At 39.9% G+C, this 13090-nt stretch overlaps 1 protein-coding gene and 1 long non-coding RNA gene across 26 annotated transcripts in view; one reads left to right on the top strand and one right to left on the bottom strand.

The window, feature by feature from the left end:
• The window catches only part of LOC102980705 (uncharacterized), a 131653-nt gene extending 129596 nt beyond the window's left edge, over window positions 1–2057 (bottom strand). For 9 of the 25 annotated variants that reach the window (XR_008617440.1, XR_008617442.1, XR_008617444.1 and 6 more), the window contains exon 1: window positions 1483–2047. This is a non-coding gene — a long non-coding RNA (uncharacterized lncRNA). Of the gene's footprint in view, window positions 1–1482 lie in introns of all 25 variants that reach the window. The other 16 variants (XR_008617432.1, XR_008617441.1, XR_008617448.1 and 13 more) reach the window with 15 other exon arrangements.
• A 7-nt stretch (window positions 2058–2064) lies between these two features.
• RSBN1L (round spermatid basic protein 1 like) overlaps window positions 2065–13090 on the top strand; it is a 69992-nt gene continuing 58966 nt past the window's right edge. Inside the window, exon 1 of the mRNA XM_007102616.3 lies at window positions 2065–2720. Within this exon, the coding sequence (XP_007102678.1) occupies window positions 2156–2720 (565 nt within the window). The 5' untranslated portion in view covers window positions 2065–2155. The remainder of the gene's footprint in view (window positions 2721–13090) is intronic.

Raw genomic sequence — 13090 nt, 5'->3', positions numbered from 1 at the left:
TTTCCAGATCGTTATTTAAGTAGATTTGCCAAGGTAGGAGAGTAGAATATGTTTTTAATAATAGTTTGTTATCTTTATTTATAACTTAAATATTTAGACACACGGTCTGTGAACCTCCATAACCACACTCTTGCTCAGGCTCTATAAATTTAGGGTCTGCCTTGATAAGAGTGTATAAAAGAATATAGTGCAATTAGTAACGAATTCAGGTGAGAGTCCACTTTAGCTGGCCCCTTAAGAAGTCAGATTTTCCAGACTTCTGCAGGGAAGATAAGGAAGATAATGGTGCAAATTTACAGGCACTATATTATGTATATGAGGCACTCTCATATCTGGAGGGCAAACAATTAAGAAGTTATTATTATTATTATTATTTTTTCTTGCGGTACGCGGGCCTCTCACTGCTGTGGCCTCTCCCGTTGCGGAGCACAGGCCCCGGACGCGCAGGCTCAGTGGCCATGGCTCACGGGCCCAGCGGCTCCGCGGCACGTGGGGTCCTCCCGGGCCGGGGCACGAACCCGCGCTCCCTGCATCGGCAGGCGGACTCCCAACCACTGCGCCACCAGGGAAACCCCCCAAGAAGTTATTTTAATTGTAATGATTTCAGTGTGATTTTGAAAAGCTTCTTAAATACAGCCAAAGTTTACAGCGCAGAAGGGATCTTAGTAATCATGTAATCAAATATACTCACTTAATAAATAAAACATAAGTTCAGACAGATAAAGGGCACCCTGAGTGATGTCACAAAGCTAGTCAGTAGCAGATGATTTCCAGCCCCATAATCTCTGTCCACACTTTTCAGTAAGACATCTACTGTCAGTCAGTTCCTACTACACAGCTTACACTTGCTTTCATTGCTATGCATTAAAGTACAGTGAATAGTTTTCATTACTTAAAAAATTTGACGCACCTCAAAAAAAAGTCTATAAACCAATATTAAATTTTGACTCCAAAATATTCTTAAAACCAATCCCCTTTACCACCAAAAGTGAAAACAAAATAAAGAATTCCAACTTCATGAGGTCACGAAAACTGGTAATTCTGGAAAGTTACTTTTAATTGTTTTCCACAAAGTTACACGCAACTTAAGGCACCTTTTGGGACTCAAAATATCCTCTGACTGGTCATCTCCTCATTTGACTACTTTTATTTTTACATCTATTCCTTTGACTTCTTGGTCTCATGTAAGACCTTAGAGTAGAATTATAATCGTACTCTTCACTTGGTTGCAATTACTGTAACCCATCTCCTCAAATTCCTTATCTTCTAAGCTACAAATCAAAGCACGCGCTTACAAAACATCGAACAGACTGCTAACTAAACGCTAAAATACACTTAAAAAAACTTGCTTTTCAAACATCTATAAATATCGCTAATGAATTTTTCTTACCGAATCTGAGTTATAATAATGATAATAAATTAAAATCTTTAACGGTCTAAACACAAGAGCTTAAAAAAAAAAATTCTCCAGGAGAGTCTTACCTTCAAGCTCGGTAGTAATCCGAAAGTTCTAGGTGTGCAGAAGTTATCGCCCTCAAAGCATTAGAGATGACGATTTTAGCAAAAGAGTAACACATCTTGTCAGGACACCAAGTGACTTTTAGCTCCTCCCATCAATCGACTACTGCCTAACAGAAGGAAGGATTTAATTTCCGGCAAAATTTTCTCCTCGGAGCTGAGAATCGGCGAGATTCGGCTTTCTGAGCGGCTTTCTGAGCGGGAAAAGGCAGGGGAGGGACCAAAAGGACCCTCCCCACCAGGGAAAAAGGAAGGGAAAGTGGTATCAGATAAAGTCGACGAGGCAGAGACGAGCGCGGGGCTGGGGCAGACTTTGGGGTCTGGAGTTGGGGTTCTTTCAGACACTCACTGGGCACCCGCGTTCACGCTGACGACAACTGTACGACCCTCCCCTCACAGCTTGCTCCGCCATTAGCCGCGCCCCGCGGACCTGTGACCTCCAAAACTGGTACGCTTGGCGAGTCCCCCCACAACTTCGGCTCCAGACTCGCGCTTTTGATTGGTTCTTAAGATATCCCTCAGCGTGGCTCGCCCAATGGAGGGCCCGGCCGCTCCGCCCCTTCCCTGCCCCCTGAGGAGAGCCCGCCCCTGCCCCGCGCCTGGGAGCGGAGGAGAGTAAATACAACAGGAGCGCAAAATGGCGGAACCGCCGAGCCTAGTGCACTGCGCCCCCGCCGCCGTCTCGGAGAAAGAACCGTTTTCCAAGCTGCAGCCCCCCTCCCGGGACCCGCCGGGTCCTCTGTCCGCCAAGAAGATCCGGACTGAGGAGAAGAAGACGCCGCGGAGACTGAACGGAGAAGGAGGCAGCGGCGGCAACAGCAGGCAGCTGCAGTCTTCCGCGGCACCTTCGCCTCAGAGCTATGGCAGCCCTGGGTCTTGGAGCTTCGCCGCTCTGTCTGCTGCCCCCTCCCTGTCCTCTGCTCGGAGCAATTTCTCTTTCTCCGCTGGCACGGCCGTCCCCTCCTCAGCCTCTGCTTCCTCGTCCCAGCCGGTGCCGCGCAAACTGCTGGTCCCTCCTACGCTCCTGCACGCTCAACCTCACCATCTCCTGCTGCCGGCCGCCGCCTCCTCCGCCAACGCCAAGCCGCGCAGACCCAAGGAGAAGCGAGAGAAGGAAAGGAGGAGGCACGGCCTCGGCGGGGCGGGCGAGGCCGGCGGGGCAGCCCGCGAGGAGAACGGGGAGATGAAGCCGCTGCCGAGAGGTGGGTGCCGGCGCGGGGTGTGGGGAGGGGAGGGCGCCTCGGGTCCCCGCCACCCGCTCGCGCCCGCGGGGCCCAGGCAGGGGGAGCGCGGGGGCCGCTTGCGCCAGCCTGGAGGGGGCGGGAGGCGTCCGGTTCTCCGCCGGAGATTTTGCGGTCCCCATGGGGACAGGAAATGGAGCCTGTAATTTCGGTAGCACCGAGGGGGATGGCTGAAATCTATTTATTTCGGTAGCACCGAGGGGGATGGCAGAAATCTATTTTCTGTATCGTTTCTGCCTCGATAATGCGCGGCAGGATTTGTAGAATTCGATGTAGAGGACCCGCCTAGGTGTGTTTCGCTACGGAGGGAGACGGGAGGGAATGGGATCGCGAAGGGTTTGGTCCTGTAGAAGATGCTTGATCATTAGACCGTTTAGACGTGATCACGGAATTTGTATTTGTGACACAGGCTCCAGCGCCAGAAAATCCTGTCAATAAAAGGGGTGTGGAGAGCATTGGCGTCAGCTGGAAACTACCAGAGGCCTGAGCTTTTCATCCCTATTAGGGAAATGAGGTAGTGTGCAGGGCCCGGAGTGTGCTGTTTCATAAGATAGCCTCCCTCCACCCTCCTCTCCGCTCCGTATTCTTAAGTGTTGTGAGTGGTCCTGTTTGAAATACCACCCTTCAGAAAGAATTTTCAGCCATATTCTTTTTTTCCTGCAGCAAATGATAAAATCAGGAGCATTGACGTTTTTTGGCCAGACCAAGTACTTGCTGCAAAATGTTTTACCATCAGAGAAAGGCAAATTCTTAAGCGTTCTTTTCAGACACGACTGCGCGGTTTTCTTTTAAAAAGTAGGCTAGTCATATAATTTTCAGGAAGTATTTCTATAAAATAGATGGTCCTACCTATTTAGACGTTTGATACACAGTTTTGACAGTGGTACACCGTGGAGACTGGTTGAAAATTAGATCTTTATGTGATCCAAAGCTTAAAGCACGTAGTGATCTTTATTATAAATGTACATTAATACACAGTATTGTGAAAGTATTTTTGTTTGTTTTAGGAAAAATGAAATGTCAAGCAGTTTTAGCGTTGCTGATCTAATGGTAGCTTAGAGAATAAAAAATTCTCTGTATGTTTGAATTAGAATGGCATATTTTCGCAATTTTTTAAAATGTTGTGCACGAGTATGTAGCAGCAGTGTTACTTTTTTGATATTTTGCCTGTAGCAAAGCTTTGACATCTAAGCATAGGCATCAGGTACTCTGGCACAAGGTAAAGGATCTCAGCTTTGGAGAGTGTTGTTTCTAGGAAAGTGGTTTTGAGGATGGAATTTATACTACTTTTAGTCTGGGATTTTAGGTGATTAGTATTTTACAGCAATTTTGTTTTAATAATTACATTTAAAATTTAAAAGTGCCTGGAAGTCAGCATTTGCAGCTCAATATCAGTTTTATTTGTGATGTGTAAACAGTGTATTTGCTCTTCTAAGTTCTTTGAATGAGAACGTGAATATGGGTATAACATTGTCGATGTATTGGAATGGCTGAAAATAAATAAGTAAGCATTCTTTAACAATTCTCTGGAGCACATAAATTGCTTTTAAAGTGAAATGGCTGTTAAAGAGAAAGTTTTCTAGTCTTTTAAAGTACATTTAGAATCCTCCTTTTGAGGGCTACAGCTTACATTATTAAGCCTGAATATAAGCAGTGATAGCTTTTATTCCATGATTTATGTATGTTTTTTGAGTAGTGACTAGATAGTAACACTATGGTAAGATTTTCTTTTCTTTCTTTTTTTTTTCTTTTTTTATGGAAATGCTGCTATTTTCTAGAGGAATAACAAAATCAATGAGAAGGATTGCTTTTCAGTGTCTTGGTGATGCATTTAATGGTGAAAATCTTTACCTCTTAATTTGGGAAGTACTCATATCCTTCTGAAGTTCAGATTTAACTGAATTGAGGTTCTGTTTTATTCAACTAAGAAAATTTTTAAGCAACAGAAGTATTAAAATAACAAAATTATATACATGCATTTAATAGAGATATAATTGCAAATATAAAAGTCCTAATTTGCAATAGATTTCTCATTTTTCTGCTTTTTTTGTGAAAGTCTTAGTGAATGGATGACCATGTGCCTGTAGTTTTAAGTATATATCTCTCTTTGGTATTGCTCTAAGTTGGATAGTTGATACGATAGCACATAGGATAGTTCAGTGACTCCCACAATTATCCCATAGATCATTGATTGACCAATCTTGGATCATAACTGGAAATTAGTTATAAAGACACCAAAGCAAGGAAAATAAATCCTTCTCTCAAAAAACAAACAAAACCCCCAAAACCATCCAAAAGATGCAGCCCCCAAACTCCATTATTAAGCAATTAAACTCCTGTATTTATTTGTAGTAGTTTTTTTTAAAGTCTTTAGTCAGAACTGCTAAATTTTTACATTGACTACCATTCTAACAGAAGTTATTTGCATTAAATGAAAGTGTGTGTATGAAAGGCAGGGCATTTAGTAAATGTTGAGTCAGAAGCATGATGATTTTTTTTAACCCCATAGTAAGTAAAAGATGGGTCAGTCCAGATAGAGGAAGGATCGTTGACAGTAGATCTGAAAGTTAACAGTGATGAACAGGAAGGTTATAAAAGCATACCAGTCTAGGTCCATTTAGCATAAGGGCTGATGCCTTACAGACCTGAAACCTCTGAGGCCATCTAGTCATAGTACTGTAGCTGACTTGCATGACAGCCTGAGTCATCAAGTAAAAGTTAAATTTATTATAAAAAGAAAAAGTGCAAAACATTTTAGATTTTTTAAAAATTAGTTTTTTAAATTAATTTTTAAATTTTATTTATTTATTTTTGTCTGCGTTGGGTCTTCATTGTTGCCCACGGGCTCTCTCCAGTTGCACCAGCCGGGGCTACTTCTCGCTGCTGTGCGCAGGCCTCTCATTATGGTGGCCTCTCTTGTTGCAGAGCACAGGCTCCAGGCGCCCGGGCTTAAGCCCTTGTGGCTCATGGGCTCTAGAGCACAGGCTCAGCAGCTGTGGTGCACAGGCCCAGTTGCTCCACGGCATGTGGGATCCTCCCGGACCAGGGCTCGAACCCGTGTCCCCTGCATTGGCAGGCGGACTCCCAATGAGTGTGCCACTGGGGAAGTCCTAGATTTTTAAAACTATGAAATAAAAGTTTTATTGGTGTATAAAGAGGTAAACTACTAAAGAGTTCACAGCCCACTTTCCTGTAAGACTGAATAAATTATTAACTGGTAAATGTGGAAGGTAAAAGTGGACATGTGCTGAAGGTGTCCAACATTTAGAATTACAACAAACAGGGACTTGTGTGGCGGTCTAGTGGGTAAGACTCCGTGTTCCCAGTGCAGGGGGCCCAGGTTCGATCCCTGGTCGGGGAACTAGGTCCTGCATGCATGCTGCGACTAAGAAGTCCACATGCTGCAACTAGAAGATCCTGCATGCTGCAGTAAAGATCGACTAAAGATGCCACATGCTGCAATGAAGACCCCGTGTGCCACAACTGAGACCAGGCATAGCCAAAATAAATATAAATAAACACATAAATATTAAAAGAAAAGAATTATAGCAAACAATAGAACAAACATATTACTAGATAATAAGCTGCCTTAACTGATTCCAGTAACCAGTACAACTTGTATAGATCTTCTAATTTTTGTTAGCATTTTTGCTTTGCATTTATTACCTTATTTCCTTAAAATGACCCTGTGAAGTATCCCAAGACAAAACCAGTGCATTTCACTAAATTTTTGCCTTGAAAGTGTAGTTACAGAATTTAATGAAAATAGAGGCTTTCCTTAGAATTGAATAATTTGAGGTATGTAATTATCAATGATTTTAAAGGGATAGATGTTCAGAGATTTTTCAAACTAGGCTTTTCCTCCATCTTCTAATACTGTTATTCTGCAATTTCAGGTTAATTTCATGTTGAGAGCTTTCATCGTTCCAACCAAATATTTGTCACTGCTGAGATAGTAGTTTACTATGATTTCATTTTCTCTTGTAACCTTTTGCTTTTCATGCCTTGTTTTTTCATTTGCTTAGTTTTGTCTTTCTATATCCTCCAGCAGCTCGGTAAAATGCTTCTCAGTACAATTTTCCACATGGTCAAATCTGTCACATAAACTTACCACTTTCACTTATTCCTGTAGTCATCCCTTGTGTAGCTGTCCTTCTTCCTGCTTTATTCTGGATTGTTTTCTGTTTAGGCCTGCTGCAAAGCTGTTATCTTGGGACATTCTGGGAATTTTTTTTCACTTTTGTTGAGTCCCTTTTTTCCTGGATCCCATGCCTTCCTTTTAGTTTATTCCTTCTTTTTGGTTTCTCTACTATTACTGTTAAAGAGTGCCTGAGATATTTTGGGGGGTTTCGATTTTATCCTCACACTTGACTGTTGGGCTGTTGAGAGATTTCTGTATTGGAAATCATTTTTCCTTAAAAGTTTGGAGGTGTTCCTTTATTGCTTGGCTTCCAATGTTGATGCTGAGAAATTTGATCTCCAAAAAACTGTCTTTTGTCCTATCTGGGAGATTTCAATCCTTTCACTGAATTTTAAAATTTCAGGTATCTTTTTTTAAAAAAATGTTTTATGAGCTCTTCTCTATTCTGTATTATAGCATCTTGTTTCTTTTTCATGGGTACAGCATCTTCTGTTACCTCTTCAAGGATATTAATTACAGTTTCTTTGACATTTTCTTCCGTGCCTTGCATTGTTTTTGGTTCCTATAACTTTTTTTCTGTTTGTTTTGGTCTCTTTTCTGTTGTTGTTGAAGGCTTTCTTCAGATCTGTGTGATCCTCAGCAGTTCCTTCATATTCAACAGAATGTTGCAAAACTGATTGAAAGCTCACTGGACATGCATGAGCATAGCTTAGTGACTAATGAACTCCCTTGTTTTTATCTTTATTATTTTTTTCTCTAGGTGGTGGGTAAGAAGGCTTTCAGTTTCTTTAGATAATGGTCCTTCATTTTTCTGTCCATCTGCATAAGTGGAATAATGGAGGGAGGAGAGGATTGGCAGAAGTAATGAGTATTGATGGCAGAGTTCTAGTGCTGGGTGGAGGAAGAAAGCTACTACAAGTCTCACCAGTTTCTAAATTTTCACTTAGTCTCCTTGTTTTCATACCAGCACTCGCTTCTCCCTTTTTCTGTGTGTGTCACCCCTGAGGCTGGAGCCACGCTCTGATTCAGTTTTGCTGAACACCTCTCATTTCCTTAGGAGTGTGGGAGCGGGGGGCGGGGGGTGAAGCAGTTTGGTTCTGTCATCTTGCCTTTCCCAGCACCTCCCATTTCTAAGCCCTTCTGTGGTGCTGCAGAGTAAACAGGGTTGTTTGTCATTATTTCTTTCTATAGGGACTTACCTTAACCTTCTTCCATTTATGCCAGGTCATTTACCATTCCACCATCAACGTTCTGTCTTTATAAATTGTATTTCAGGTTACAGTTACAGTATCTCCTAGTTACATTAAAGGTGGAATTTATGTTTCTAGTTCTTTTTCTCCCTATTGTTGTGGTAAGTATTTCAAGAAGAGATCTTAAATTTTAGCCTAATTTTGATTTGTTCCTATTTGTGGGACACTGGTGAAATCACTTAATCTTTTTGAGCTCATACTCATCTGTTATTATAGGTGTCCACAGCATGATTGTTAGAATTACATGAGCCTGGTATATGGTAGGCATTTGTAGGGATATTAGTTCCTAACCATTCTTTCCTGTATAACACATTGGACACATTTAGTTTCACTGAATTCATGGGTATGTATAACCTGTAGAGTTTTCCCATTGGTATCCTGGTTTCTGAGAATTTTTGGTATTAGTAGGAATCATACTAACTTGCTGAAAGAAGTTTATATGTCAGAGGTTTACAGTTATTATAGTAAATGTCATTAGTTTTTCACCATCCTCAAATGAATTAAAGTTTCAAATTACAGATAAACTACTTAAAATAGGATATTGAAAAAATAATGATACTTTTTCAGTTAGAGTGTTAGAGTAAAAAGAATTCTGATGAAATAATTGTGGCTTATATAAAATCTTTGTGTGTGTGTGATTAAGGAGAATTAATAATAAATGTACACTCTTACCAACTAATTTATCACTTTAAACATTTTTATTTCTGAAGGTACATTAAACTTTGTACATTTTTTTTGAATTGTAGATTTAAAATATTTAACTTTTTTTTTTGAAAATATTTAACTTTTTATCATGAAAAAAATTTAATTGATACAAAAGAAACCAGAACAGTATAATTTTGGTTTTCTCCTTTGAGGTTAATGAAAATGTTAGAATTAGTAAATTCTGTCAAGCTTTTTTGAGTTGGGCCACAAGCTGATGCAGTGAGTGCTTAGGTGCAATTTGTGCTAGAATATAAGCTTGAGGACAGAAACAACAAAAATAAGAACAAGGGTTAACATTTATAGAACTATATACTCAGCACTTTATATAGATTTTTATTTAATTTTCACAACTTCTTTAAAGTTTAGTTAGATAGTAGACTTTTGAAAGTGCTTTATGGAAGCTCAGAATAATTTAAGTGACTTGCTGAAGGATATGAAATAAGTAGTAAATCTAGGTTTCAGATCTTTAGATAGTTTGACCTCAGAGCTCTCTCTCTAAACTACTGTGCAAACCATGTTAATATTTTTAAATCTCCTTCATGCAGAATTGTACCTTGCATTGTGTGATAGTTTGCCAAGTAAAAGAACTGGGCTTTGATGGAAAATTAGGACTTATGTAAATGGAGATGATGGAGACAAGCTTGTTAGGCAGGAGGGATGGTGTGAGCAAGATTGTAGAGACAAGTGTGTCTGGCATGTTCAGTGGTCTGTGAGAGGAACCATTTGGCTGGGATTGATGATTTTGTACAGTTGTGAGATAGGACTGCATTGCAGTTGAAAGTCTGCCATAATCTGCTTTCTATTTGTCTGGATAAGGAGTTCAGACTTCATTCTGTGGGCAACAGCAAGGCACAGTTTTTTAGTAGGGTGGTAATATATTCAAATTGCTATTTTAGGAATATTACTTTAGTAGCATTGTATAGGAGAGATTGGCTGAGAAAACTGTAGAGTCAGGGGTGTTGGAGACTACTGTAGTAGTGAAATGAAGTGATTTTAGTGGTGAAATGCTTGGTACTCCTGGACATGAAAAGGAAGATTTTAAGAGGGATTATATGATAGGGCATCATGGTTTTCAAATATATAGCAAGAAAGGAGAATTTACATGTTATTTTATGCTTTCAGATGGAGAGAATAAGCATTTTTTGAAAAAATGTGGGTATGCCTGTAAGAGAACTGGTTCAAAAAGATGGATGTGAGTTTGAGATGCAGGCAAGTACCTTATTAAAGTTCTGTTATCGGATGCATGTCAAATCAGTAGTGAGTCCAAGGGTGAGGTTTAAAAATGTTGCTCTGTATGTAGGAGATTCTGTTCAGTTAACATGTGTGCTTCAGTGTGTGTATGTGGAGGGCTTTTTCTGTGAGGAGCAGATAATCTGATCATTAATTCTTAGGTAACCAGCTGTTCACAGTCTTGAAAAGTTCTCTAAAAACCGCAAGATTAGGCATGGTCCCTTAACCTTCACTCCACTCAACAGTTTAACAATTTACATTCCATTTGTCCTTCCCCTTTTAGCGTCCCCTGCCATTTTCCTTATCTCTCCTGCAGCTATTTTAGCATTTAGTTTAGTTTGGGGCCCTTTTACAGTAGTAGTCTCTCTGGCTTTGCTAATGACCCTGTTAGTTTTCTTATGTCTATCGTTAGCACTCTTCAAATCTTAGCTTAGTCCAGAGGTTTAGATCTGTGTATTCAGTTGCCTCCTTGACATGACCACTATTAGGTGGTTCATAGAACCGTAAGAGTAATATGTTCACAACTCATTGTCTTCCTTACCCAAATTTGTCTTTCCATGCATGCTCCTTATCTCAGCGCTCCAGTTTGAAAACTGAATTCTCCACTTTAACTTTATCACACCTGTAGCCAGATATTTTCACTTCTAGCCACTGTCTTTCACATCTATCTACTTTTACGCCTTCCTTTCTCTTAGTATTAGTTGAAAGCGAATTATCTCTAGCCTAATTATCTCTAACCTCAATTATTGTATAACTGCTTCCTTATTGGGCTCTCTACTTCACATCTATGATCTTTCATTTCATTCTTCATTCTACAGCCTAAATGATAACTAGAGATCTAAATGCCTATTTGATGTCACTTTTCTATTTATGAGATGATGTTCAAATTCCTTAAAATGTTCCCTAAGGTTCTGGATGATCATATCCTCATTTAGCTCTTCAGCTTCTCCTCAGTGCTCCTTGCTGCCTAGAACTTTCTCTATCCATTATCCTTCCATCTCTAGTTCCACACTTCTACTCCACTGAACTTACTCATCTTTTAGGACTGAACTTGAAAGGGAGGCCTTTGCTACTCCCTGGACTAGATTAAGTCCTCTTGCTGTCTCTTCCCATATCACTTTGCCATATCCTGACTTTCTTCACTTCATTTTTTTTAAAAAATTTTTATTGGGGTATAGTTGATTTACAATGTTGTGTTAGTTTCAGATGTATAGCAAAGCGAATCTATTATACATATATCCACTCTTTTTTAGATTTTTTTCCCATATAGGCCATTACAGACTATTGAGTAGAGTTTCCTGTACTATACAGTAGGTCCTCATTGTTTATCTATTTTATATATACTAGTGTGTATATGTCAGTCCCAATCTTCCAATTTATCCACCCCACTTACCCCCTGGTAACCTTAAGTTTATTTTCTACATCTGTAACTCTATTTCTGTTTTGTAGATAAATTCATTTATAGCCTTTTTTTAGATTCCACATATAAGCAATATCGTATGATATCTGTCTACTCTGACTTCCTTCACTTAGTATGATAATCTCTAGGTCCATCCATGTTGCTGCAGATGGCATTATTTCATTCTTTTTCATGGCTGAATAATATTCCATTGTATATATGTACCGCATCTTCTTTATCCATTCCTCTGTTGATGGACATTTAGGTTGCTTCCACGTCCTGGCTACTGTAAATAGCACTGCAGTGAACCATGGGGTGCATGTATCTTTTCGAATTATGGTTTTCTCTAGATATATGCCCAGGAGTGGGATTGCAGGATCATGTGGTAGCTCTATTCTTAGTTTTTTAAGAAACCTCCATACTGTCTTCCATTAAGGAACCTCCATACTGTTCTCCATAGTGGCTGTGTCACTTTACATTCCCACCAACAGTGTAGGAGGGTTCCCTTTTCTCCATACCCTCTCCAGCCTTTATTATTTGTAGACTTTTAAATGATGGCCATTCTGACCGGTGTGAGGTGATACGTCATTGTAGTTTTGAGTTGCATTTCTCTAATAATTAGTGATGTTGAGCATCTTTTCATGTGCTTTTTAACCATCTGTATGTCGTCTTTAGAGAAATGTCTATTTAGACCCTCTGCCCGTTTTTTGATTGGGTTGTTTGTGATACTGAGCTGCATGAGCTGTCTGTATGTTTTGGAGATTAATCCCTTGTCGATTGCTTTGTTTGCAAATATTTTCTCCCATTCTGAGGGTTGTCTTTTCATTTTCTTCACTTCACATTTTAATCACATGTTTAGTTGTCTTCTTCACCAGACTGTAAGCTCTCTGGAATCTGGGGCTGTGATTATCTTGTTTCAGGTCAGGCCTTCAACTTCTGGGTACTTGATAACTTTGAGAAATGAATAAGTTGCACTACGTTATGGCTGTTTTTGCCTCCTCAGAAGAGATGTCTGATTGTTGTTCAGGAAAATCTTGGCAGGTTATTTCAAATGTGAAAACAGCAGAAGGTGATAATGGGATGGGAAGTTGACCAGCTGCTCACAAACAATGGGCAGATTGTCAGGTGAGCACAAGAGGCAGGTATTAATGGCATGATAACTAGAAAGAAAATGAACTGTGTGGATAATAATAATTGAATGTTTGACTAATCTTGAATTATCACAATTGCTATTTTATATATTCTAACCTCAAAAAATTAAACTTACTACACACTGTACAAACAGGATATTTTATATTTTTAATCTGAGCTTGTTTACAAAATCTGTAATGCAATTATAAATGAAAACCTTTGCTCTGTTTGGAATTTATTTAGACATAAAATTAGGTAGGAATCGTAATTAATTTTGTTCCAGTAATTAGTTTTTAATACCATTTACTGAATAGTTTTTCCTTTCCACACAGATATAGAATGCCAGCTTTTATCATGTACTACTAAAAAGCAAAAAGTTCCCTCTTTGAAATGCAAATCAAAACTACAATGAGGGGGGCTTCCCTGGTGGCGCAGTGGTTGAGAGTCCGCCTGCCGATGCAGGGGACATGGGTTC

This window comes from Physeter macrocephalus, chromosome 5 (genome assembly GCF_002837175.3).
Source record: "Physeter macrocephalus isolate SW-GA chromosome 5, ASM283717v5, whole genome shotgun sequence".
NCBI classification, from domain to species: Eukaryota; Metazoa; Chordata; class Mammalia; order Artiodactyla; family Physeteridae; genus Physeter; species Physeter macrocephalus.
The sequence above is the reverse complement of the archived record's forward strand: the minus strand, read 5'-3'. Positions and strand labels throughout refer to the sequence as shown.